Source organism: Phodopus roborovskii, unplaced genomic scaffold (genome assembly GCF_943737965.1).
Source record: "Phodopus roborovskii unplaced genomic scaffold, PHOROB, whole genome shotgun sequence".
In the NCBI taxonomy this organism is placed as follows: domain Eukaryota; kingdom Metazoa; phylum Chordata; class Mammalia; order Rodentia; family Cricetidae; genus Phodopus; species Phodopus roborovskii.
Window position 1 is genome coordinate 13346940 of NW_026126549.1, and position 27338 is coordinate 13374277.

Below are 27338 nucleotides of genomic sequence, written 5' to 3' on the forward strand. Positions count from 1 at the left end.
CAATGTCAATGTGAGTTTTCTCAGATACCTCAAAATGGAAGGCCACTTATCTGTTCTTTGGTAATTTCATACATGTCTTGATTTTATTCCTCCAGCTGTTCCCCCTACCCACCCATTTCCTTTCATGTTGAACTCTGTGTCTCATTTTTCCCCTACTTACGATAATTTTTGCTATCCAAAATATTCTTAGATATGAGGCCTTCCACTGGAGCATGGTCGACTTATCATTATGCCTATGCTTAAACACTGCCACTGTAGGGGCTCGTGGTAGTTGGATATAGCCTCTTTTTTTTTTTTATTAATTTCAAATAAGGTATCCTAGACTGATGTACAGAATGCATGTAGTTCTTTATGAGATTCAAAAGTGTAAACATTCATACCTAGTAACATTGAAAGAGAAAGAAAAATACAAACTGCCATTCCAGTATCTGTGTGATGTGTGTAAATCAGACTCTCCCCCAAATAAGTACACTTATAGGCTCTATCTGTTGGACAGAAAAACTGTAGATGCAGAGAATAGTCAACAGAAGATCTCCAATTTGCCACTATGTATGGAGAAGCAATGAGAACTGATCATACCAGGCTGTGTTTGTCAGCTTTTCACTGCTAGACCAACTGAGAACACAACTTAAATGGAGGACATTTTTACTTGAGTAAAATGGCAAAGACTCTACTCCCTAGTCTCCCCACTCAGCTATGAACTCAACAATGGATCATCCCTTAATGATGTCTGTGAATGTGGGCTTGTGTACCTGTGTGTGCTCAGGTGCAGGTGCATATACAAATGTGTGTAGATGCTGAAGGCAAGGAACCACCAACCCTGTTTTTTAAATAGAGTCTCTCACTAGGGTCAGGAGTTTTCTGCTTAGGCTAGGCTGGCTGGACAGTGAGTCCTAGGGACCCAGTGCTGGGACTGAGCTTGCACCACCATGCCAAGCTTTTCCTGTGGGTACCAGAGGTCAAACTGAGGTCCTCATGCTTGTGTGCTGAGCACTTTACCAACTGAGACATCTTCCCAGTCTCTCCCAATTACCTCTTCTTAGCACCAGCATCTAGAGACAAAGCCTTCAACACACAAGCCACTGTGGTGGGTGGGGGACTTCATATTCAAACCATAACACTGGATTTTCATCATTTCAGATGGTAGCTCTGAACAACTTGCTCTTTGTTCTCTTTTCTTCTATTTCCTCATTACTGGAATGAGATTGAAATTAAGGGTTAAATCATATTGTTTGCAAAGAGAAACAGTACACCTTGTTTTAGTTGGTGGGAAGTTAATTTGTGCTTTATAATAATGCATAAGCATTATTATGCATTATTATAGTTGTTATTAATTATATTGCTTGATCATTAGAAACAGACTAGATGCTTGTACCTGACACTGACTGAGGTTCTAAGGAAATAAAATTGACTGTAAACCATACGTTCTCTGTTATTTTAGCGATCAATTAAAGAAATGGAGTTAATAGCAAAGTGTCAACTCCCAACCTTCTTTCCATTCCCATGGATTGTGGGGCCCAGACTTCCTACCTGCCTATACTGTCAATAACTTCTTATCACATGAACACATATACTCTTGAGGAAAAGACTGGCAGAGGCCAAATACTGGCTTTATGACTAGATAGATAAGGTATCATCCAATTTCCTACCTCTGTAATCTGTAATTTCTGGTTTGGTCAAAGTTATACTAAAAAAGATGAAAAGAGACTTTTCTTGAAGAAAGAAACTCAATTTGTGATATCTTCTAGTTTTATATGATATTATATTTATTATATTATTTATGTTTATTATTAAAAGTATAAATATATATATATATATACATATGCTAATGTGAGCTCTCATTAAGAAGCCTCTGAACTTCATTTTAAGAAGAAATGAGCATAAGTACTCAAGGTACCACTTGATCGGGCAGGAGAGCATGTTTTGACAGTGCAGGGTAGGCTGATTGATGACAGGACCCACAAACAATTTCAGTACAGGTAAAGTATAGCTGTACACCCCAGCATGACAGTTTTGCTCAAGGAGAGACCCCCCATCACCTCTGTCTAAGTATGTGCAATTACTCTATTGTGCATTCACAATGACAAAACCACCTAACAGCATTTCACAGAACATCTCCACTGGTCAATGATACATGACTGTAGTCAGTCCCAGAATGGATTGTGACATAGTTGAGAAACAAGAATTCATCCAAAATGTGTATTCATGGCAGGTAGATATTTGTGTCATGGACTTGCCCTTGCTTCACCCTCTCATACAACCTTTAGGAGACAAGTCATTCCACCCCTTGTGCTCTAGGAGACAAATTTCCACTAATCACTGCCCAATTGTTAACAATTTGGGAGACTTGGTGGTGGGGATAAATCCCATGCTTATTTGTCTCCTTTCTTCTCCTTCAATTGTTTCTCCCTGGTTTCTTTCCATTATCCTTCCCTGCTCTCTTTACCAACATTTTCTCCCATCTTGTATCCTGTGAGGTCATCACAACAGGTGTTGTGTTCCTGCTTTCACAAGATGAACAAATGGTAGAGAAGTTACACTGTGTGTCCTTGTATCATCTCTCTCATGTTATTACTCCCATTCTTAATTTGTCACTTTGTTATTTTGAAATATGCCTTGTTTGTTCTTTAGTTTTCTTTTTTCCTTCCTGCACGAATTGTGATGAATTTAACCTTTGGCTTCCTTTCCTTCACTGTCATCAGTTTATTCTCCTCTTTGTGGCTGTTGGACAGTAATCATACCTATAAAGGAATGACATATTTAGGTATGACAACACTATAAATACATTTCTGAGAACTTTTAATTACTTGGTGATACCTATTCCTTTCTTGCCACTGTCCCTGGAGAGGATAAAAACAATTCTCTTGAGAAGCAGTTGTTTTCAACAGCTGGTCACTGAAGCAAGCAGAATTCGGTCACAGACAATGTTGGAACAGTGGCAGAGTACCAGGGCAGGATTTTGTCAACATAGTAGGGGTAGAAAAGCCTCATCTGGTGGCAGTAAAGACCTCCTAAACAGTTGGTAAGCCAATGAACAAAGTTGCAGAGAAGCCATCTGCAGTAACAGATCAACATCTATCATGAAGCCCTCTGCAGACCTGTTTGAGATCATCGCCTGTGCCGTTCTCATCCTTGTGAGCTTCATAGGAAACATATGTTTATTTTATTCCACAAGCAAGTGCATCAGTGGGGGCCTGCAGACATCCTTTCTTCTCATTATCAGCCTTGTGTTTGTCCACCTTATTAAAAACCTTGTGGTGAACGTCCTCAAGATCGTCTACTCTTCTGGTATCTTGCTGGATTCAGTTGGCTGCAAAGTTCTGCACTTTACTGCAGCCCTGACAACTTCCCTGGCCATCTGGTTCATGCTACATTTTGCGTTGTTCTACCTCCGGAAGCTTTACCAAATTGTCTACCCCTTGAGCAGGGCTGCAAACGTGACCCAACAGAAGTATTCCTTGAAGGGGATTTCTGCACTTTGGGTGGCTGGTGTGGCAGTGTATATCCCCGTGTTGGTATATACTAGAAAACAAGAACACCCACATTCTGGAAATGATACAGGCTCCTTGTCTACTAACAGAATTTACATGGAATGCTTGACTGGCTTTGGGAATGAACAGGTAGAGCTCTACTATGGGAAAATATTTTTAGTTTTGATTGATATTCTTCCTTTAGCTATCTTGGTGTTTGTCTGTTTCTGGATGGCTCTCCTCCTTCTAGAGAAGAAAAAGATGACATATGGTGACATCTGGATTGGAGATGATGACTCAGAAACCGAGGTCCTCCGAGGGGCCAAGTTCAGTATCTTGTTGATGTTGCTGATCACTCCACTTTGGGTTTCTCACTTTATTTTAGTCTGTTGCTTGAAGAAACTGGCAGTGTGCGTCTTTTTCCCAGCTGTTCTCACAGCTCTCTCCTCTGGTTTCTCTGCACTTAGTCCTTTCCTGCTTATGTTGGTTAATTACAAAATGAAGGTGGTGTCTCTCTGTGGAGTTAAACAGGAAAAGTCCACACCACAGCCTGCAGATGTCATTCTGTCTCCATATGCTTGACCACTGAGTGAATGGACTCAAGCAAATCTCTACAAAGCTTCTGTCACTGGGGGTATAGCTACAGCTTTCAGAGAAGCAACAGTTTCTGAAAAGATGGCTAGGAAATTGACTGTTCTAGAAATCAATTTCTGAGAGAGACTTCAAGGAGAACTAAGAACACTAAGTTGTTTGTAAACTGGGAGAAAAAACCCTAGCCATCATGACATTCATTATTTAAGACAATGGTTCTCAACCCTCCTAATGCTGTGACCCTTTAATACAGTTCTTCATTTGTGGTGACCCCAACCATAAAGTTATTTCGTTGCTACTCCATAATTGTAATTTTGCTACTATTATGAATCATAATGTACATATCTTATAAGCAGGATATCTGCTATGTGACCCCTGCAGGAGTCTCAACGCACAGGTTGAGAACTACTGATTTAGCATACCACTGTTTTTTAATGTAGAATTTCTACATTAAAAAAGAAAGCCAATGAGCATCACTCTGCAAATGAGCTCAGTGTGGGCATCACATTAAGTATTTAGTCTGTGCAATGTATTGTATTTAAAAAAGCAATGTTACTGAAACTGAGGTCAACACTTCTTAGGCAAATTCCTCAAGATGCTCCCAAGGAAGGTGTGTTTTATCCTGTCTTTTCCCTGAGAGGCCTCCCAAATATTGGAAGTGCATTAGGTAACGTGTGTGATGCTCAGTGTTTGCAATTTTCATCATAGTATCTCATGTAAGGTGGGAGCAGATTTCATTCATTGCCTCTACCCTAGGTCTTTAGTAAAATACAGCTAGATAAAAAAGTATTGAATTGAAGTATTAATATCTGCTTATTCATATTTCCTGAGTGTGTATGATGTATGAATATTTGGTTGCTCTTGGCATATAGCTTGTTCTCCTTGCTTAATCATATAAACATATACAACAATAATTTTTTTCAGAAAAGAGAGGGCATTGAATTTATAGATGATTTATTTCTTCCTGCCTTTGGTCGTTAAGTGGGTGTATACACAAATGACAAGAAATTATTAAAATCCTCATAATTTTCTTCTCGATTTGGATTCATTTTAAAAGCACATTATATAATTCTAATCAAAATTATATGACCAGGTAGGTTTTTATTTATTCATTTATTTATATACTTTTTGTAGCTAGTCACCTGTAGCTGCTTAAACTCTTAGGTCACAGTAAATAATTATTTTAAATATCTTTGCATAAATTTGTGTACAAAATAGTACAAATAATTCTTTTTTTTCCTTCATTTTCTTGCAGTAGCAATATACCTAGGGATTATTCTGCTGTAGTGAATGGATCTCATGAAATTGAGATACATGCTCTTAAAAGACTGTCAAAATTATAAATCTGGATATCATTTACAGAAGTGACTTACAATATCTTAGTTACTAGGAAGTTTTGCAGAGAAAGTAAATTTCAAGGAAACCAAAGCCACAATTCTGTTATGTTTTGCACCATTGTGTGTCCCTTGTTTGACACAAAGAATTGAAAAAATAAAAGTTAGACTTAAGACCTTCTGAGACTTCCGGGTGGTCTTCATGGGAAATGCTTACTTAGTTGAGTCCACCGAGGCAGTTTAATCAGAGGGCACCAGGCATGGATCCTGTATAATGAAGTTAACATCTGGAGAGATGGAGGATGTGGGGAAGAGGTCGCCATCTTTTAATTCAAAGCAGATGTAGCTAAAGCTAGGAATAGCCATTGATCTTAAGAAGTGGTTCTCAAATGTGGTTCTGGGACCAGAAGAAACAGTATGGCCCAGGAACTTGTTAGAGATGCAGATTCTGGGGCCTCCCTTCAGACTTGTGGAATCAGAAAGTCTGGGTTGAATGTAGCAATGTTTTAATGAACCTTCTGGGTGATTTTCATGCATGGCACCGCTTGAGAACCACTAGCCCAGGGTTGCTCCAAAGTTTAATCCTCACAAACGATCAGAATAAAGCCAAGATAACTGACTCAAGATGTCGTCTTCAATGCTCCTTGTGTATGCGTTGCTGCCATGTCTGCTTCCCTCTAAAGCAGTGACTGGGTTTGCCATCTGTGTTCCATACATTGTCAACAGTAATTGCCAAGCAAATAAATCCACTGTAGAAATTGTCATTTTTGCAAAATTAGGGATAAAGCATGAACCTTCAGGTGTGCAAACAATTTGAAACTTGGATTTGGATGATTTCCTGTAGCATCTAAAGATCCAGTTTCCAGATCATTCTGCACTTGTGTCCAGAAACCAGTGCAAAACATGGCTGGCTTAGGCCCAAACTCAACTTCCTCAGTGCTAGCAATGCCTGTTTTCTTCCCAGACATTTTCATCTAGATTTGGCCTCATTAGATCATAGTTTTGTCCTTGTGGAGTTGGTAACTTTCATCTATGATGGAGTATCTTGTGCTTACTGAATGACCCATAGTTCCCGCTCTCAAATCATTTTCATCTTAATGCTTTTCTCTTCTGAAAAGTTACATAGCCCCATCAAACTCTTGTTGGAATTTAAATAGCATGGATAAGGATAAGGGAAAGTCAGCAGACACTGTCAAGGTAGCATGTATTGGTGGGTGAAACTGGATCAGGAATGTTGGGAAGATTTTGTACAGCCTTGGAAGTATTTCCTGACTTCATCTCTGATTATACAGCATCTTTTACTGTGGCCAACCACGGGGTTCTAAACTCTTCCTTCATGGCTCACATCATACTTCTAGCTGATCAGTTCCTTGCCTGACTTGCTTTGGTCAGACAAAGCACTCTATTCCATTCTAGTCCATTCAGCATGTCATTAAACACCAAGTCCTTTCTGAACCTAGCATCTCAGAAGCTCCCTCTAAGTCATGCTCTGGAAGTCAAATGTTCCTATCCTACTAGACATTAAATTTTTGAAAGAGAGGGTAACATTGTGTTTGTTTGTTTTCTTGTCTGAGGTAGAAATTCCCTTACTTCTGCTGAAGACAGGAGTTGCTCAACCACAGGCTATCTCACCTTATTCTGTCTTGGTTCATCCCAGCCTATATGGTATCCCATAAGAAATGTACCAAGAACAAGACACAACATATTTTTCTTTTACTGTGAGTCTATATTTATGTTTACCTTCTGTGGGGCAGCTTCTGTGAACATGGATTCTTTCCATCTTTCAAAAGGTATTTTAAATATAACACCTTAAATCACCAACACATATGTAACAAGAGGTTCCTTTGTCCCAGCAGGGTCCTGCTATCCTTCTCAGCCCCAAATAAAGACACAGATGCTATATTAATTATAATTCTGTTGGCTAGTGGCTAGAGCTCCTTATTGGCCAGCTCTGTCTTAATTATTAACCCATTACTATTAATCTATGTATTAGCTTGGCTTACTGGAGTCTTGGCTTACTGGAGAATGCCTAATGAGTCCTCTCTTCCCAGGCTCATATTGCCATCACTCCCTCCCTACAATTCCCAGAATTCGCCGCCTCTGGTAGCCCCACCTATCCTTCCTGCCTGGCTTCTAGCCACACAGTGTTTTATTCATCAACCAATAAGAGAAACATATACACATAAGGGCAACCCCATCACACACATATAATATAGAGTGAAAGATGTCTAATGTAAATATGTATCTCTCTCCCAAAGTTAAAACTATGGTCTTTCCCATCAATGATGCTTTAGTGTAAGTTAGCTGATTCTTAATATTTGGTGTCAGAAATCACAAATTAATTCCCAGATCATTAGAAACAATTTTAAATTGATAAATCAGGAGTTTAAACTGTAGGAAAAAAGACAAATATTTATAAAGATTCATCAGAGAAATCTTAATGTCTGACAAGAATTCTACTACTGCAATAGTCTTAATTGCCTTTTCAATAAAACATAATATAGAATAGCCATTCATTGTAAAGCCAATAGATCTTAGTTATGTGATAAAATAACTATTTATTGGCAATAGCAAACAATGATTTCCAGGCCACCTCATTAGCAAATGCACCAGCGGCTCCAGTGTGAGTGCTTGTGGCACTTAGTTAGACCTAAGTTTGAGTTTTTTTCCTGTAGGTTAAGTAAATTCATGATAAGATTCTCATAGTCATTAATAAAACATGTATTTTTGTGAGCCATGGATTTTCTAATTATACCCATTATAAAAAAATGATTATCATAAATCTCACTTCTTTTTACAGGTGAAGCTAAACTATTGAACCAGCAAACTGATGATAGAATGCACTGTCTTACTAGCTGGCGTAAGGTGTGTCTAATGGAGATTTCTGTACTTCTCTATGACAATGATGGTCATATCCAGCTTTCTATTTAAGCTCTATAGGAAAGATGAGTAACTTGCTTGGTGTTAGGTTCCTGGACACCAGAGCAATACAATCCAGTGATGGAACTATGCTGTGGGATCCTGATTAAGATGGTTGAAAGCATATCCCATTTTCAGGGCAGCCTGAGGCAGCTGGGGGCCTGACAGAATGTGACTGGTGTCAGCTGCCCTTCTCTCTACTTCATAATGCATAACATTGGCTATTGTGTTCCTTAGTTTCATCATCTATAAAATTGCAAGTGCATGAGTGCGAATTATAATTTACAATGTCTCTTTTCCTGACAGAACTATCAAAAATAAAGTCACATTAAACATATTGAAGGTGATTGGGAAACAAGAAAGTGTTTGAAACAGATGTGGGGTTGCTTTACTGTTGCTGTTTTGGCAAGAACTTAACAGGGGGTGTACTTGGCTTAAAATCCATATTTTTGGCTGTGTTTATGAGGCATTACATAACCTTTCCAAACCTTTGCTTCTTTATTTCCGTAATGGAAATTATGAAGATGTTTGTCTGTAGGTTCTTTATAAGACAAAGTGAATAGAGAATATATGTAAAAACACTTCACCCTGTAGATTCAAAAGATGCCTTAGTGGGTAAGAAAGCTTATTTCACAAGTATGAGCCTCAGTCCCCAGGTAAAATGATGGATGTTGTGATGCAACACAGTGCTATGAAGAATGCAGATACAAGGATCCCTGAGTTTTGCTGGCTACCAGCTCAGTGAGAGACCCTGACTCAAGGGAATAAAGTGGGGAATGATTGAGCAGGACACCTCTAGCCTCTGTATATATGCACAAGCACATAGCATATACTCATGAGTACACACACACACACATACACACACACACATGCATGGAAACACACATGCACGCACGCACACATGCACGCATGCACACACACACGCAAACAGGCATGCACGATGCGCACGTGGGCATCCATGTACTAGAAGCATAGTACACTCACATGCACTCCCCCACATACAAAACCTAACCCAGTCCAAGATCCCAGTAGGACAGTGTTCTTTCCATATTTTTCTGTGTAGTGTACAGTATCCTCTCCCTTGCAGCACTCTTAATCTGTTACATGGATGTCTTTTGTTTGCTATCAAAATACTCAACTATAGTTTTCCAAACATGCCAGAAAACTTGATATTCTAGAATCATACTGGGTTTGGAAATACTCCCATGGCCACTCCTGTCTATCACTCAGGGCTGGTCCTCACCCTTCATATCTCTTTCTAAAAGAAAAACTGCAATGATCAGTGTGAAATCCACCCTCTCTTGGAAATTCTCCTGCTGAGCTCTCATTTGTAAGCCTTTGTTCATGCAGTTATGACGCTAGAGCACTTCCTCCTCCAGCAGGACTCTCTTTCTTATCCTTACCTAATCCTCATTTGTACCAGACAGATTTTCCCATCTCCAGAATCTAGACTCCAGTCTGTGTGTATTCATTCATCATAGCAAGTACCACATTAGACTGTAATGGTTTGTTTTCTTGCTTACTTCCTCTTGTACTGTATGCCCCACACTGATGTAGAGCATGTGGTCTTATACAGCATGTACATCCAGACTGTTCCATAATCGAAGAACTGGAGAGTCCACAGGCTCGTGCGTTCCCTCTGTTCCTCATATGTGCTTCTTGGCAGTCCTTGCACTGTCTCTTCCTAGTAGAAATTTCTTGCCTCTATCATTTATCTGCTTCAAGAGTAGGCATTCAGCAACTGCCATGCTTCTGGCCACTCTTGAATCAAAGAGTGAAAAAAGAAACTGAATCCAACATTTGGAATCAGTTGCTCCCTTGCCAGCCAAACCACGGAGCCAACTGGGGACATTTCTACCCAAGCCTTCGAGGTCTTCGCTTGCAATATTTCTTCAGCTCGTATAGTGAACAAAGTAAACCCAGTGTCTGTATGAAGGCTTGCAATTTGAAAATGTATCTGAGTATAAAAAATTTGGCAGGGCACGGGGAGTGTGGGGAGTGGTGATCATTTTCCAAGTGTTAGTGGATTAAAGAGAGAAGAAGTCAGTCTCTGTGCAAATCAACTGAAGTTACCTCACCACTGAGCAGACTCAGCTTCATGCATGTTGACAGGCCCAGATTATTTTTAATTACCCGGCCTTATAATATACATGGGTACAAGTAGGAATAGAGACTTTGACAGGAGAGATGAAATGTGTGTAATTCCACCCCTCAGAATGATTCCATAGTAACTCCTTCTAAATGGAGTGAGGCAATACATTTTCAAAAGAATTTTGGTAGAGCAATTTATGTGATGTGTGAGCGTAGTAACAAATCAATGTATATTTTATGAGCCAAGCGCACCAGAATGTGTATATTACCATGAGTACAGTTTCTCAGAGAGATTCTGTTGGCCACTCCAAGTTTTTTTCCACTGATGTTGCCATTACCCGCCAGATTTTTGCAAGTCTTCATTTGGAATGACTTTTTCAGAGTCTGTCTGCAAGTCTCACACATACACAAATGAAAATGCCTCCCCAAATCATAAAGCAAGGAGTGGGGGCACTGTTTCTAATGGCCTGCCTACTTTTTTATTATCACATTTGACTCCTTGCTACTTTTGTGTTCTTTCCCAGTTTATGGGAGTAGTGGAGCCATCACTGAGGTGACCTCATGAGAAAGTGGCAAAGCATGGACAGATCCTGTAGCACCGGAGGAGTTTCCTCAGCTAATGGTACTCTCTGAGAGGCAGCAGAGTCTGACAGAAGTCTGCACAGTTGGCTTTTCACTCCATTCTGTACTTGGAATGCCAAGCCTCAGTTTGGAGTTTAAGTGAAGTTTCTTCCAGTGCCCTGAACTTATCCAAGACATCCCCACAGCTCCTGGAGAGCGTGCAAGCCTCAGCTACCTTGCTGTATCTCCCATATCTGAATATTTCCCTTCTTCTATCAGTTTTTATACCCAAATGGGAAAGCTAAGCCATTCAAAGTTATTTCCTTTCTTCCCTCCTGGTCCTGACTTGCATCTTCTCTCCTAAACTTCAGAAAGATTTCTTTTCAAATGCGCCACAGACCTCCTTACATGAATAACAATACAGTGGAGAGAGATTAAAAGCTCAATGGAGTCTGAACTAGACTAACTTTGGTCCATTGGCAATACTTCACTAAAGGGGGCCTATCTTCAGAGATGTATGTTGCAGATGAAAGGTGTGCTTCAATACAAACAGAAGCCCCCAGGACTTCGACAGTAGCTTGCAGGGTTGGGGATGATGGTGCCTAGAACTATATAGACTTTTAAGTGATAAAACCCTGAGATCCTAAAGTGGTGGTTCTCAACCTTCCTAACGCTGCAACATTACATTGCATATAGTTCTTTATGTTGTGGTGACCCCTACCCCAGCCAGAAAATTTTTTTTGTTGCTACTTCTAACTGTAATTATGCTACTGTTGTGAATTGTAAGTATTTTGGGAGATAGTTTTGTCAAGGGGGGTCAGGACCTACAAGCTGAGAACCGCTGTGACCCCAAGGGTATAAATGTGATTCACAGTAACTGAAATCTCATGTAAAGGATTAAAGCTGAACTACTCTTTCTGAATACCTGAAACATATTTTTCACTTAGGGAGAAGCCCCATCTTGTAAGGGGGCAGTTGGATTGCAGCTGAGCTGCTGCTCTGGGACAGAGGGAGGAAGGCTTTTTTTTTTTTTAGTCTTTTTCTGGGATAGTACTTGGCATGGCTTCCTGCTTTGCCTTTACTCACCATGTAAACCCACACCAGTCATAAGAAAGTGAGACCCCCCTCCACCCCCTGGTTGTAAAGGGGAGGAAACATAATCGGACCTCGTAACATTTTATTATGTTTGCGAAGGTTTCTTGTTCCCTAATCCTGGAGACCATGAAACTAAAATTGTGACATGCCAGGAGTTTATTTGTTAAATTAAAAAAAAAAATTGCTGTTTGTGGTATGACTTTCAAATGATCTTAATACAACAAATTCAGTCTTAGAATACAAATGAAGTCAACAGTCTTGGCAGGAGACACTCACTAAAAAGGGTAGGACAGTAGTGGTGGTGGCACTTACTGTTTAAAGCTGCATTCCTTTTTGCAGTGTGTCTTCTAGGGTCCAAACTCCAATGCATTGCAAGCCAGAACTGAGCAGAGCAGCCTAGGTGGGATCAGCTGAGCTGGGGTGCACAACTTAGTAGGTACGATGAGACTGTGAGCATCTGCCAGTTGGCTGCAACCAGCCATGGTTATTGGGAATGTGGGCCCATGTGGCCAAGCCAAGACTTTAGATATTTTTTGAAAGCAAAGCCCAAAATAAAAAATGTCATGTGAAATAACCCAGAGTCTAGAAGTTGGCAACTCATGTGTTGCTGGGTTTTGTTTTGGGTTCCCTCCACCTTTTTATTTTTTTTTTTAAACAGTCCTATGGCTCATGGGTTTCCCATACATGCTCTATGTTGTACTAGACTTTCTGTTAGAGAATATGTGTGTCATCGGTTAGGAAAGTGGGCTTTGGGTGGGTGGAAGGGGCTAAAGAGTAGGAAAGAAAAATAAACTAGAGCCCAGCTCCCTTGCTTATCATATGTCATTGTTTGAAGTAGCTACCTAGACAGACCTCCCCACCCCCCCCCCCACTCCCATGTCTTAAAAGGTGATGCTGATGCCCAGTGGAAAGGCACATGAGAAAGGGAGAGACCAATAAATGACCACAGGGACAATTGAAATGAAACACCTGGCAATGTGACCAGGACTGATAAACTGTGGGGATTTCCACACATTACAAGTGACAACATAAATACACCTTAAGTGACCCCTAGAGAGAGAAAAGCATTGAAACCACACAAAAGGAACCAGGTCACAGACAGAACAAGCATTTTTAAAGGAGATGGCTCTGTAGGAAGTGAAGGAATGTCCCAGATGCAGTCTTCTTGGTCCGTAGAGTCAAGAAAATGTCATCCAGAGGGAGAGCTGGCAGGCTGACCAACCCAGCTACCACCCAGGCCCAGAACCATGGCTGTGAGTTGGCTCATCCCAAAACCCACCCCATCTGTGATCTGTTGCCGCACATAAAGGGCTCCATCCTGCAGATCCAAAGCTACAGGATCTCCATGATATAAGGCAACAACAGGATGTTCAATGGGAGTACCGGTGAGAGCCCCGCAGAAACAAGAGGCCTCCAACCAGACCAAGGACTCATTGCAATGACCACTCACATATTAAAATGTATGAGCTGATGGGTACATTGTGTGACTCACTGTGTCACACTGTGGCTTCCACAATGAGTTTTTTCTTTTTCTTTTAATTTTTATTTTGTTTTGTTTTTTTTTTTTGAGGGGGGTTGCAGGGGCACAGGGCAGAGTGAATGGGCAGGGAGATAAATGGGACCAAAAAAAAATGTATGATGTGAAACCACAAACAATTAATAAGAAGTTAAAAGGAATAAATAAAGAAAAATAAAATCTCAAATCTCATCCCTACCTTCCAAGAGCAAATACAAAGATTTTTATATCTGCTTTGATGTGGTAATTCATATCATCTTCTAGATCTGTTCTGCTAACCTGGCTACATTTAAAGGAACTATGCCCTTTCTACTGTGAGAACACCAAAAATGGATTCAGTAACCACTTGTTAATCGGGTTGCCTGAGGCGTATTCATCAGCAATTTGTATTTAGTCTTGTATTTCTGTGCATTTAAAGATCTGCTTGGTTCCCAGTTCTAGTGTATGTCTTTCTTCATATTTCTGTATTCTCTGTGATCCTGGTCCATTACTGTCCTCTCCTGCACTGTCTCTTTATAGTATAAAATGGTACAATTACGATAAACACAAAATCCATCCTCTCTCCTAATTTCATTCTCCTTCCCTTGCCACAGGCCTGGATCATTTTATGTCATTTTAATTACAACAGATATAGTCCATCCAAAAGGAATTAGGGCACTAGTTGCTGCTGGTTGCACCTGGCCACAACACATAGTGTCAGCATTGTGTTTTTCACTGAAGCCATGGCAAATGGCCTGTGGATCTACAGTTCATCCTAGAGGTGCAGACTGGGGGAAAATGTAAGCAAGAAGACAAGCTATTAGCTGATGAGTTGAAACCCACAGTCTTGGGGGTGGGGGTACGGGTCTGAACCTGTGAATGTATGCAAGGAAAAGTCACTATGAGCCATTTGCAAGTACAAGGATGTGTGTTTTCCTCTAAAAGAATTCTGTGAGGATTACAGGGAAAGTATTGTGCTTTCTCACATCTAAGCACTTGGCTTCTGAACTCTCTAGATATTTTTTTATCAATAATAAAATGTCTGGTTTTGAGTTTTATTTTTACAAATGTGATTTTTCTTTTTCTTTAAAACCATGATTTCAGAAGAACTGTATCCATATGTTTAAATAGATCATTTCATTTGAGTTTAAAACAACACACTAATCTGTTCTTGCATGGTTCTGTATTATAATAAAGTCTGTAAGTGATACATGTATGTGGGAAGGGAAGAGGATACATGGAAAATTTAGGTCATAGGTTTGAGGTGTGATTTCTTTTTTTGTAGCATAGCTACACCATTTTCATGACTTAAAAAAGGAGAATAGATTAAAATCTTTTTTAAAAAAAGATATGATTAGAATTGGAGTGTCCTCATCCCCCATGGAGGGATACTCCCTTAACCTAGGGACAGGAGAGAAGTCCTAGTCCCTAATTCAAATGACTTGTCAGATTTACATGACCCCACCTGGATGGCATAGCCCTACATGTGGAGTGGGGAGGGGGGAATGGGAGGGAAGGGTGGTCAGGGTGCATGTGATTAAAATTTAAATAAATAAATAAATAAAAGAATTGGAGTGTCCTTTCAAGAAAATAATTCAGCTGTCCAGAAATGATGAGACATTCTTGTAATCTTTGGTGGAAGAGGCAGGAGAATCACTTAATGTTAGAGAGCAATTTGGTCTAGGCTAGCTAGGGCTATACAGTGTAACCCTGTCTCAATAATATAAATTTAAAAGCCGGCTTAGACTTAGTTTTGTGTGAAGAAGCTCATTTTCATCTGCCTAGATGCACTTTCACTGTCCAGTAATCTTTGTATTCAGTACATGTCTTCATGGCAGAATCCAAAGAACAAGACAGGAACTATTTATGACACTCACATGTGAATACCTAAGACGATTTGTGTAATAAGAAAGACACACCACAGGAACAGAATCTTTTTTTCAGTATCTGAGAGCTGACAGAGGATAATTGCACTCCAAGGCACCACCAGGAGATCTCTATTTCTGTTCTTGACATGTGTGGGTACCACTGTCACTGCCAATGGTGATGATGATAAGTGATGGGAAAATGCAGTGGGAAGTGATGTCTCTTACCCTGACAGATTTAAAGGATTGCCATAGGCATCCCCGAGGCCAGTGCTGACAGAGGACATTTTGGTGCCTGTGTCAGGTCACTCTGGTCCTTGTCAGCCAATGCTGCTTAAAGCAGAGGGCAATGCAATAACTCAATTCAAATCGAGACAAGCCCCACCTCCTTCCCCTGTCTCTCTTGTTAAATTTGAGATTCACACCACATATTCTAAACTAGCCATTACTTTTGATTAGTTGGTATCTGTCTAGTACCTGTGTGGTTACTATGGAGATGAAGTATTCATTGCTCCATACACAGCAGCCAAGGATATGCCCAGAGAAAACACCTGAACACAGTTTCCCAAACAGTTTCAGGAGATTGTCTTTCCATAAAGCGCAAACATTCACCCAGGGTATGGTAAGGGCAGGGTATGGGCTTCCTTGAAAGTTATCATTTATCACAGGGGAAATTCTGACCCAGATTACTGCCCAGGAGAAAATAAGTACTAATCAAGTAAAGCAAAGGATTATGGGAACTCCCTAGGGAGTGGAGCTGAGGACTGAAGGAGCTGTGCTCCTAGCCTTTGGAAAGCCTGGCTGGGAAGGAAATGTGCCCCAAGGCAACGCTATTATTCAATTACCTTTTCCAGTTTTATTTATTCAAATAGGGATAATACTTTTCGTTATAAATAGCTAACCTTTGGTCATTCTTTTCTGTTTATGCCTTATCCAGGAAATTATAAGTATTTGACCTTACTCAAAATGTACAAAGAAGAATAATGGAAGCCCCTGAATACCTTGATTTGGATGAAATTGACTTTAGTGATGACATTTCTGTAAGTATTCCTACCTCCACAGTGTTCTGCCTTCAAGCTTATGAGCTGCTTTCTTTGTATTATCTGTATTTCCATGACTCTCCCAACTACATTTATGAACTGAAAACAAGCAGTGTAAGAAACACAATGTGATTTGGAGATGGAGCTCTCTGGGCTTAAGAAAGAATGATTCCAAATTGTGTGTGAGCTGGGGATGAGGGGTGAAAGACATTCAGCTTTGCTTAGCATTCCATTCCTAATGTGTTTCAAGGTTGTTTTAAAATTACAGATGAGTCTGTTTGTAAAGCTATAGCACATGTACATAATTTTACGTGTTCATTCCCAGTTTCCTTATACGTCTGTATCACAACTAGCATTCTCTCAAGGTCACAAGAACATAGACTAAAGCCAACTTGACATTTAATTGATAAAACTTAGAGGGAGAAGGTTGGAGAGATGGCTAAGCAATTAAGAGCAAGTACTGCTCTTCCAGAGGATCTGAGTTCAGTACTCAGATCAGGAGTCTAACAACCGCTTTTCACGCCAGCTTCAGAGGATCTGACACCCGCTTCTACCCTCCATGAATACTACACTTGTGTGCTCATGTATGTGGGCGCGTGCACACACACACACAAATATTAAGATAAAGGGAACTTTTCCAATCATTGGAAATATCAAAACACAGATTGGACACTGGGAATACTGACAACTCATGTGCTGATGAAGACTACATCACCTGGTATCTGTGGTTCTACCCTTCCAAAGCACTACTGACTGATGAGTCCCTCAGTTCCCTTAACACTCATGGCCTGCTTCTTCTGCAATCACTAAAGCCTCTGAGCAAATTGTCTCCATACAGAATGCTTAGAGCTGCATGTGATGTATTCCATGCCATACAATCAGTTCTGATGTAGTGCCAGCAACATGTTGGCACTATTGCCCCAGGAGCTCATAGCTTCTGACCTCATTTTCTTTGATCTCTCAGAGCCTGGAGTTTTGGGTCACCATTGGATGTTGCCCCCACACAGTGGGCTGACTTGCTGGAAATGTATTCCTGTGCCACACTCCTCATTGCACATACAGTAATAGGTGGACTGTACATGACAGTTGGATCACAGGTGTAGATAGGATAAATCACCTCCTTCATATAACTTTGGATCATTCTGGTTTTGGACTAGAAAAAATATTCCTTTGTTATTCAGCCTATCTCAGGTTCTAGTTATTTTTTACTGGTCCTTATTCAGACTAATGTGAAGTAAGAGTCCTCTTTTCCATGTTGTGTGATGTTAATCAGCCACCATGCTTGACTTGAGAAAGTGTTCGGAATGTAGTTCTTTTGTGTCTCGTCCTCTCAAGGTATTTGGAGTTGAATGACAGCCAAAAAAGTGAAAGATAGTAGAAAGATCTGCTGGAAAGTTGAAAGATGTAGTAAGAAAGACTGATCATTAGGAGTTTGGTGGTGGTAGCTCTTGAGTTTTGATGATGAAGTTGTAGCTTGAGAGTTGATTTTTTGTTTTGTTTTGTTTTGTTTCAAGCAGTTGTTTATTCATTTTTCTATTTGCCAGGCCAGGGACAGAACCTACTGAATCATACATTCTAAGCTTGTGTTCTACCACTGAATTGTATCCCCAGCTCTTTGGTTTTGTTAGACATGAGTGTCACTATGTAGTCTGGGCTGGCCTTAATTTTATGATCTCCTGCCTCTCTGAGGCAGGCATCTTGCGACTAACTGGTCAGGTTGTGTTTTACAAGATCAGGCTCTGAAGACAGCCAGCCCAGGCTCCTAGTTTCTTCTGCCCTTCATTGGCTGGATGATTTGGAGCACATTAATTTCACTTCCCTGAAATACTCATCTAACTTTAAAAATTGTTTTAAGGTTTGGGTGAAATGATAATATATGTGAAACACTTATCTTGGCACACAGTAAGTTACTCTTTAAAATAGTAGCTTTTGTTATTGTTTCAATGAATAATACAATAATATTTATCTGACCAATAGTGGAGAAAGAACTCGAGGGAAAAGACCAGGCATGGTGTCAAGATTTTCTTTTAAGTACACAGAGCAGTTGTATTTACAGAAGAATCAACTGGCAGCAGCCCATAATTTTGATGAATTAGGAAGCTCTGCTTGAAAGATAAAATATATTAAGCAATAACTGAAGCTGTTTAGCAAAGTTACAGGATTGAGTTACAGGATTATGCAATGGTTGAGCCTCTTTAACTTGACCACTTTGAACCATAAATTCAGATTTCCATCAGTAAGTATGTACCTTTCCCTAAAAGTTCCCTTTTATGTAGACTCTAATGTTTGGATCTTTAGCCTGCATTAAAACTTCAGCCAGGTTTGAATTGTATAGCAGTGATGAAACAATCATGGCTAACACTAATTATTTCCTACAGGCCAGGCAATATATGTTTCATCCTCACACATCCTACAGAGAAGTTACTGTAGCTATCTTCCTTTGACCTTACACCTTGCCAAGGATCACCCAGTTAGTCAGGAGCACACTGTTTCCAGAATCCTCAGTTTCTCTGTCGCTCATTCCTGCTTCTTCCAGATGAATATAGTTTATTGTAATACTCCACACCAATGGCAGGTGTTTTTTTTTTTTTTTTTTTTTTTTTTTTTTTTTTTTGCCCCTGTTTTGGTAGTAACCCATCTTCGGTAGCCCCACTTTGTGGAGCCAGTCTGTATTATCCCATATTTGTGCCTAAGATGGGGCATGTGGATTGAGAAATGACAGGAAAAGACAGAGACACAGAATAGAGTCAGAAGGACAATCCAATGAATACTGGATGAATACTGGATGCCCCAAGTTTATTCTTCAACATTCTTAAGTACCCCAACCAAAAAGGGGGACATGGCAAAAGACTTTTTTTTTTTAATCGAGATACAAGGAAGAAACAGGCCTTCTTCCTTAATTCTCCAAACATCTGGCAACCATGCATTAGACTAAATTTCTCATTATATGGCCTTGAGGGTTAAGAGTAACCACACCCTCAGACTTAGTCTCTTGTTATTTAGATAAGACATTCATGCCTAAGAATAATCATCCTACCGTAGCCATGCCTTAGATCATTAGGTCATATGACTTTAACCTTGGAAGAGCAAGGATAGTTTTGAACTCTCTGACCTTATGTCAAGGTGAAGCAGAGCCATCTCTGTGGAACCTGATGCTGTTTCCCATCCATCAACATTTGGCGATAACAATTTTCATTGTCGTACTGGGAAGGTGCTACTGGGGGGTAGAGACCAGGAATGTTCAATGTACAGGACAGCCTCCTCAGCAGAGGACTATCCAGCCAAAATATTGTCAGTATGGAGGGTAAGGAGTCCAATCCCCCTTGAAACTGAAGAAGCTCTATTCAAACCTCTCCAGCAATGGATTATTTTTATCATAATTCAGTATGATACAAGTTTAATACCCTAAGCATGGCAGAGTTTGACTGTTGGTATTTAATGATTGCATAGAAAAAAAGTGAAGACACTTTTAATGACATAAGTGTTTTAGGCCTATTTGGCCTAAAACTAGGAACATTTGCCATCAAGGATGCTAAATGAGAATGATTCCAGTGCTGACACTCAAAAAGGAACGTTTCCCAAGTGCTAACTCACTATCGTAAAGAGAAATGAAGCTTCCCATGAATGTGCTTTTATTTTTATTTATTTATTTTTTTTTTTGGATTGCATAGATCTCTATCTCTATCCACTCTTTTGCCTCTTTCCTGATGAAGTGTCAGGAGGAGGTGGCGGGGAGTCCAGGCAGCATTTGGAAAAGATGTTTACAAAACTCATGCTGGGGTTTAAAACTCCCCTCCTTACCCTCCAACTATAGCCCAATTACGTAGTTGGAGCTTTGTATTTCATGTTTTTCCCCTCTGGTCAGGGGACTGGTTCTTGTTTTAATTAAAACACAAGCTGTATATTTGTATAGAAAAACAACTAGAACTTTCTGTCTTTATCTAATGAGACAAAACACAGAAAGCAACCAGCTTATTTTGAAGTTCTCCAGACTTGAAAATAATGAGCTTCCTCTGTCAAATGAAAAGTTTAAACTGTACATCCCTGTAACCTTGCCATCTGAGTGCAGAGTGTTAGGCACAAGCTGGAAGCCTGTGAGAGAGGGCACACACAAACCTTCCTCTCATGGCAAATGGGTCTACAGAGTCAGTCCTCATGTGAGAACCAGGCTTTCCTATCAACAAAATGCTCCAAGGCTCTTAGGAACCATGCTATATTTATTTTATTAAGCAAAGCCAATTTTTTTTTTCACAAAAATAGTCTCTTATCCAGGACTGAATAAATAAAGCAGAGACTGAACAGCAGACCCATGAAGCCTGTCACACACACAGCTGAAGTCTTTTATGTTAGTTATCTTGCTCAAGCCTCACAAAGCTAAGAAGGACAGGTTCTGCTTTCATCCTTTTTCACAAAATCGAGACCAGTAGAAGTACTGTGTCTTACACAAGGTTACAGCCAGAATGTGGCAGGGCCAGGACTCTGAAACTGGCTCAGAAGGGGCCTGTGACCTTTGAGAAACAGTTGAATGGAAGCCCCTCTCTATACCTCTAAACCAGTCACCTCATGTGACAGCGTGCCTGTTTGGTATTGGAGTGGTCACAAATTGGTTCTTGGCAGTGAGGAACTTGGTTTCCTTTATAAATAAATAAAAACTAAGTAAAACCGTTACTTTCGCTACACCTAAAGTTTCCCTAGAAGTAACCAGAACCTTCATGTGGACTCTGGATTCCCCACTCCCTACTTCATTGTTCCCATCAGCCGTGTCCTTCCTAGAAGTCACCCTGTTCTTGTCCATATTTAAATCTTCCTCAGTGCCAGACAGTGTGATGTGGCTTTTTTTTTTTTTTTTTTTTTTTTTTTTTTGCAGTGGTTTATTTGCTGAGTCCTACATTTGAGTCCAAATTGCCTCCTATTCCTCATCTTTAGCCCCATGCATGGAATTAAAAACATATTCCTTATTTCAAAATCAAATGCCCTGTATTTCATTGTTTTCTGAATACCTCCCCAAGAAACAGACTAGAAATCTAATCCAGAAATGATGTGTTTTATGTTTTGAACCTCAAAACTGGAACTAAGCTCCCCTCCTCCATCTTAGACCAAACACTCCCAGAAGAGAGAGACCTTAGGCAGAGAGTGATTTCCAAGAAGAAAGAGCAACCAACCACCAGATTTCTAACTTGCCTTCCCTGATTCTGAACTTAGCCTGTGGAGTCCTTTTCTTGCTGGATAGCCATCGTATTTAATAGATTGACTACACGGTTTATTTATACAAACTACTTGCTCATAGCTAACTATTTTGCCAACTAGTCAGCAAGTGTTTATTAAACATCAGTAGTATTCCAGGCACAGTTCTGTGCTCTCGGGGAATTTATAATAGCAGATAAGAATTTAACGTATTTATTATAACAGTGAAATGTCAGGCTAACTTCATGTGAAGCCACATTTCAGTTCTAGACACTTCCTGTCAGTCTGTGTATCTTGGTGTTGATTGACTCTTGGCTCATAGTTGAAGCTAGACAAGCACTGGTGCTGGACAAGGTCCATGGCTGGCCAGTTATCCAAGTGCAAGATAAATGTTTCTTTTAATTATTTCATCATTTATAATTTTTCAGTAGTTATTATTATTTAGGCTTAACTTTTTAGTGTTTTTTATGCTCTAAATATAAATAATAATGGTACTTAGCATTGCTTGAATGCTTACTTACATCAGTAAGGATTCCCATGCTTTATAGTACTATCTCAGAGTCTTCATACCCACACTCCATTCGGGTACTGCAATTATCCTGCTTTACCAATAAGATTGGAGAGCTAAGATTATCAACAAAACATTGAAGCTGAAGCTGGGATATGATGTGGGCACCTGGCTCCAAAACCTACATCTTCACTGAACATGACTTCTTCTGGACATCACAGTCATTCTTGGACTGACTCTGAAGTTCACCTAGGTCATTATCCTCCATGATCAGTCCTCACCATAGAAGAAAGTGCTTCAGGACTGTTATCACACTCCCTTTGCCAGCATGGACCATCAAAAGCTGCCCAACCATACATTGTATCAATTACGTTAGTATTACAATACAGCAATTTCTGCTGGACTTTTAAAAATGATCAGAAAGAGCTGCTGAGCTTTTTCATATCATCCACAAACAATAACTACCAATAAAGGCATGAAACCATTTCATTTCTTTTTTCAAACCTTGACAAATATAATGAAAACAAGAAACCATTGCAAAAGCCTTGTGCATGTGAAAATAGAATTGACTGCAGTAATTCTTGTTAATGGCTCCTAGTTGATAAAATGAATTGTAATTGGAGTGTGTCAGATACAGTAAGATGTGGACCGCTTCCATGATTCTGTGGGGTGGGAGCGGGTAGTGGCAGCAACTGAAGTATCAGTTAAATCTCTTGATGAAATGTAGTGTTTAAAAAACAGAATGTACCTACAAAAGGACTGTACAGAAGTATGTCCTGTGTGGCAGGAGGAAAAGTAAGGCTTCTGCAAAAGAAACTGGAAAGTTTTTAGACATAAAGAAAAAACAAACAAACAAAAAAACAAAACAAACAAAAAAAAAAAAAAAAACAAGAAAGGCCAAAGAGAGGTCACGAGTTTAGGAATTAAAAGAACAAAACCCAAGAGACTAGACATTGGAAAGTTCAGGATCCACAGAATTTTTTCACTTACAGCTCTTTGGAGGTCATACTGAGCAACACACCCTGTGGCTAGAAGTAAATGAAGAGATCAGAAAACAGAGACAAGAACAAAAGCAAATCTTGCTAGGGGGATGAACATAGGAGCAAGGATACTGGTGGCCATTGAGGGATGCAGAACATCCTGAGGTGATGGGGATGCTTGTCTACTCTGTAAGATCTGCAGAGAGAATCTGTGCTGAGAGAGTGGCTGAGAAGCAAGGAAGAAGGATGCTGGCAGGGCAAGGGCCCTGAGAATCAGAAGCAGAGGTCTAATAACACGGGAATGGAGTATCTGTGTTCATCCTCAAGGCTATGTGGAGTCTTATGCTTCTCTTTTAAAAAGCAGACCTTTGTAGAGATCAAGATTTTAGGCAAATGTCTTAGGCTCAGAAAATCTCTCTTTAGCTATGTGTCTCCTTTTACAGACAGTTTTGCTCATATAGAAGGATGTGGTTCTACTATGTGGCTGCCTGAAGTACCTGCTTGAATTCTGGGAAGCTCACGGAAACTATGAATCTCATGAGAGCTGTTTGAATGGATGGCTCATTTTCTTTTTCCTTTGGGAACATAATAGACTCTCGGTCATTTAAGACTCTCTAGCTTGCAAAGGTGCTTGGGATGATGTTCTTTCATTTTCTGTGTCTCATTCCCACTTGAATAATGTCTGCTTGCTCACCCATCTGGTCCCAGCTAGTTTGCAGGACTAAATGCCAATGTCTGTCAGTCCTGAACATTTGTCAGTCTGGGTGGTCAGAGATTCCCATAGTCTAATGTAGAAGTCATGTTCTGACATATATATTAGTTTGAGAAGCAAACGTTCCATGTCCACCCTCATCTACAAACTCACTTGGGTGAAGAATAATTAAGAAGACTCACATAAGGTGCAGAGGTGAACTGAGGCATCTTCCTGTTCATTTCCAGTCTCAGCTCATTCCTGCTCCTTTCTTGCTCTCCTGAGTTTAACGTCCTGACAGGAATGAAGACGAGGAAGGAAAGCCTGTGGCACATTCACAGAAAATAGGTTAGAGATTAGAGACAAACATATCTCCAAGCACAAATCAGTTTGCAAGACAACTCCACCTTCATTACCTCATATAGGGACCCATGGTTTACAGGTAAGGAAGCCAAGCCTCAGAGGTAGGAAACATAGAGATATTAAACATCAGAGCCATGGCATAAATCCAGACCTCCTGGCTCAAGTCTTTGTCCTTTATACAAAAGGACAACTGCCAGCAGTCATGTTGATGTAGTGAGAATTTTATTCTTTTAAATGTTGTGAGGTTTATAATTATTGATTTTTCTAAGATTGCTTTTGTATAAATGTAAACTGTTGTTAACATGACTGCTAAAGTCATAGACTACTTAAATGAGTTCATTTAATCCATTCAATAAGTTTTTGGTCACCTAAAGAAGCAATGACAGCATTTACATTAGTGTGAAGACAGGATGGCATGTGTATGGTTAAGTTGAAGTTTCATACATCCTGCTATGTATCAGAATTGCCTGAATGTCTCATTACAAGCTGATTCCTGGATCCAAAATAAGTGTTCCCTCAGTAGCTCTAACTTGGCTTCCAAGAATCCCAAGTCGAAGGAATTCATGGAAAGCATTGATGCCGCTGGTCCAGAGGGCACACTTTGAATGCTGACATTCCTTCTATCTGAGAGAGTCATAGAGGACATTATAGAGCTGATACCCTGGCAGGGCTGAAAGAATTAAAGGGAAATTTCCTATTGAAATGGGAGGAATGGCATTCTGGGTAGATAGAGTAGCATTCATAAAGACAAAGGAGAAACAGTAGATAAAGGAGCTATAAGAAATTTCTTGTTACCACAAAGAGAAGTGAAGGAGAGCATGAGATTAGACCGATCATATGTCACACTAAGGCACATGGTCTCTCCTATAGCTCCTGCAGGGGCACTGAAGGGTTGAAACAGAGACATGCTCAAGTCAAATTTGAACTGTAGAAAATGGATGAATTACAATGCCAGTATGAAGGCTCAGAGGAAATTCATACTAACTGCCTAAACTTTAAGGCTCTTAAACTTTTGAAAATCTACACTATTATGCCCAGGATTTAGTGCAGTCTATGCACATGTTGGTAGTTCAGGCAGTTAATCGGCCCCTGTGCACATACAAGTCAAAGATAATGTCCTTTTCCTCCTCTGCATATGGGAGCTGATAGTTAAACAGAGGAAAGAGCCAAGCCCAAAACACTGCAGGCATTTACTTGGGACATAAAAGAGAAGCATTAGTAAGAACTCCCCTGGAGAAGGCAGAGTACATGCTGACCTTTTGGGACAGTGGTACTGTATGGTTGGAGGAAAACATTGCAGACAATGATTAAAAGGAATAGAGAAATAAACTTAGGTTCTACAGAGGCATTGTAACAGTTGGGAGAACTGATCAACCTTACCAGGAGCTCTTAAAATGCAGAGCAGTATTAAAGATTTGATCAAAGAGGCTGTTTCTACAGCCAATGACCATTGGGAGGGTTCAAGAAAAGGAAGATGTTAGGATAAGATAGTAAAAGGAAAAGCACTCTCTTGTACCACCCAAGGATAACAGAATCAAGAGAACAAGCTAACAATTTGGGTTGGAGAGTAAATGGGAAGAGAATGCATTGGTCTTAGTTTGGTCAGTCCAAAGTGGCAGGAGTTACTACTAGTAATTGTCCTATAAATGAAATAGATTAGCCATCTGACAGTTACTTCTAAAGAGCCATCTGTCCTGTGAATTTCAACAATGGTCTGGGAAGCCTTCCATTTCAACTCCCAGATGGTAGCACAATGTATTCTTGCAAGAGAGACATCCTGAGTCATGGGCTCATTCTCAAATTTCCAAGTATGAAAATAATATTTGCATGTTGCTTTTGTGAAACATGTTTCCTATGCATTTCTTCCAATCACAATGTAACTATCTTTAGATCAGTCTATCGTATTAAATCTTCCCTTGTAGTGTTTGTGTTTACATAAATAAGTCCTCAAATGACTATTTTATTCTGTCTTTATAAAGAATGATAGACTTTATAAAGAATGCATAGACTTTATAAAGAATGCATAGGCAGTGTCACAGATGAATGTGACCTTCCATGCACCCTAAAAATTGCTCCAAAATGTAATTTTCTAGATGACACTTTATTTTTTTCTTAGCTTGCTTTTTTTTTTTTATTTCTGTTCTCAGGAGCAGCATATCACTTTTTCTTTAGGGTTGTTATTTCTTAATGGTTGTGCTGTGAAGAATTCAAATATATACCTATAAGCCTTCACAAAAGAAACATCCTTTTTCACAATAGGCAAAGCCACAGCATGTATATCACCATCTCTGTGACTCTGTTTTTTTTTTTTTTTTTTTTATCTTGGTTTTGATTGTTGGTCAATTGCTTGATTTTTTTGGGGGGGTTGTTGTTTTGTGCTTTTGTTTCGAGGCAATGTGTCACCCTGACTAGCTTGGAACTTGCTATATAGAATAGGCTGGCCTTGAACTCAGGGATTGCCTGCCCCTGCCACCCAGTGCTAGAATTACAGATCTGTGCCCCCATCTCCAGAGTCTTCTGTGATACTCTATCTATACACCAGCTAAATACCCTGTGCTGTTAGAATTTGAATCTCAGAAAACTTAACCTCAATGGCTACTATGGGTCATTACAGTCCAACAGGAAGAGTTGGACCTGCAGTTAATAAAGCTCACATCCTAGTGAGCAGTGAGTCTGGCTTTCAGGTGTGCGTTAGGATGCACATGCCTAGGATGCAGACAGTGGGGTCCACCTGTTTTAATCACATATGTATCCTTTAAGCCCAATGAGAAATCCTTGCTGTATCATTGCCTATAGTTATACACAATCAATTTTCTCTTTTCTAAAATGTTGCCTTGGGGAAAAAGCCAAAGAGGGGAGCAGAGAGGAGAGGGGAGGGGAGGAGAGGGAGGGTAGAAAGAGAGTGAGTGATAGTGGGGAGGGGAATAGGAAAGATTGACACTTTGCCAAAGGGGGTTTCATGGGGTACAGCAACCAAAACAAAGGCCTAATTTTAATTGAATTATAAACTGTGTAATTATATAACCTGCGCCAGCTGGTCTCAGAAAGCTACCAGATTCCTTAGAGAGCTCGTACTTGATCAGGAACATGAGGTACCTTGTTATTACCAAGACGATGCTTCCATCTAAATTATCCCTGAACCCCCCGCACC

At 40.0% G+C, this 27338-nt stretch overlaps 2 protein-coding genes across 5 annotated transcripts in view; both read left to right on the forward strand.

Annotated features, from left to right (window-relative positions):
* Positions 1-27338, forward strand: part of Sncaip (synuclein alpha interacting protein) — a 136614-nt gene that overhangs the window by 53337 nt on the left and 55939 nt on the right. For all 4 annotated transcript variants that reach the window (XM_051200814.1, XM_051200817.1, XM_051200815.1 and 1 more), the window contains exon 2: positions 16359-16461. In XM_051200814.1, coding sequence (XP_051056771.1) covers positions 16405-16461 — 57 coding nt within the window. In that variant the 5' untranslated portion in view covers positions 16359-16404. The remainder of the gene's footprint in view (positions 1-16358; positions 16462-27338) is intronic.
* LOC127234092 (neuropeptide Y receptor type 1) lies at positions 3081-4052 on the forward strand. The gene has a single exon (XM_051200820.1). The coding sequence runs from the start codon at positions 3081-3083 to the stop codon at positions 4050-4052; it is 972 nt and encodes a 323-aa protein (XP_051056777.1).

Coding starts and splice junctions, on each gene's coding strand:
- LOC127234092 (XM_051200820.1), top strand. CDS start 3,081: ATGAAGCCCTCTGCAGACCTGTTTGAGATCATCGCCTGTGCCGTTCTC.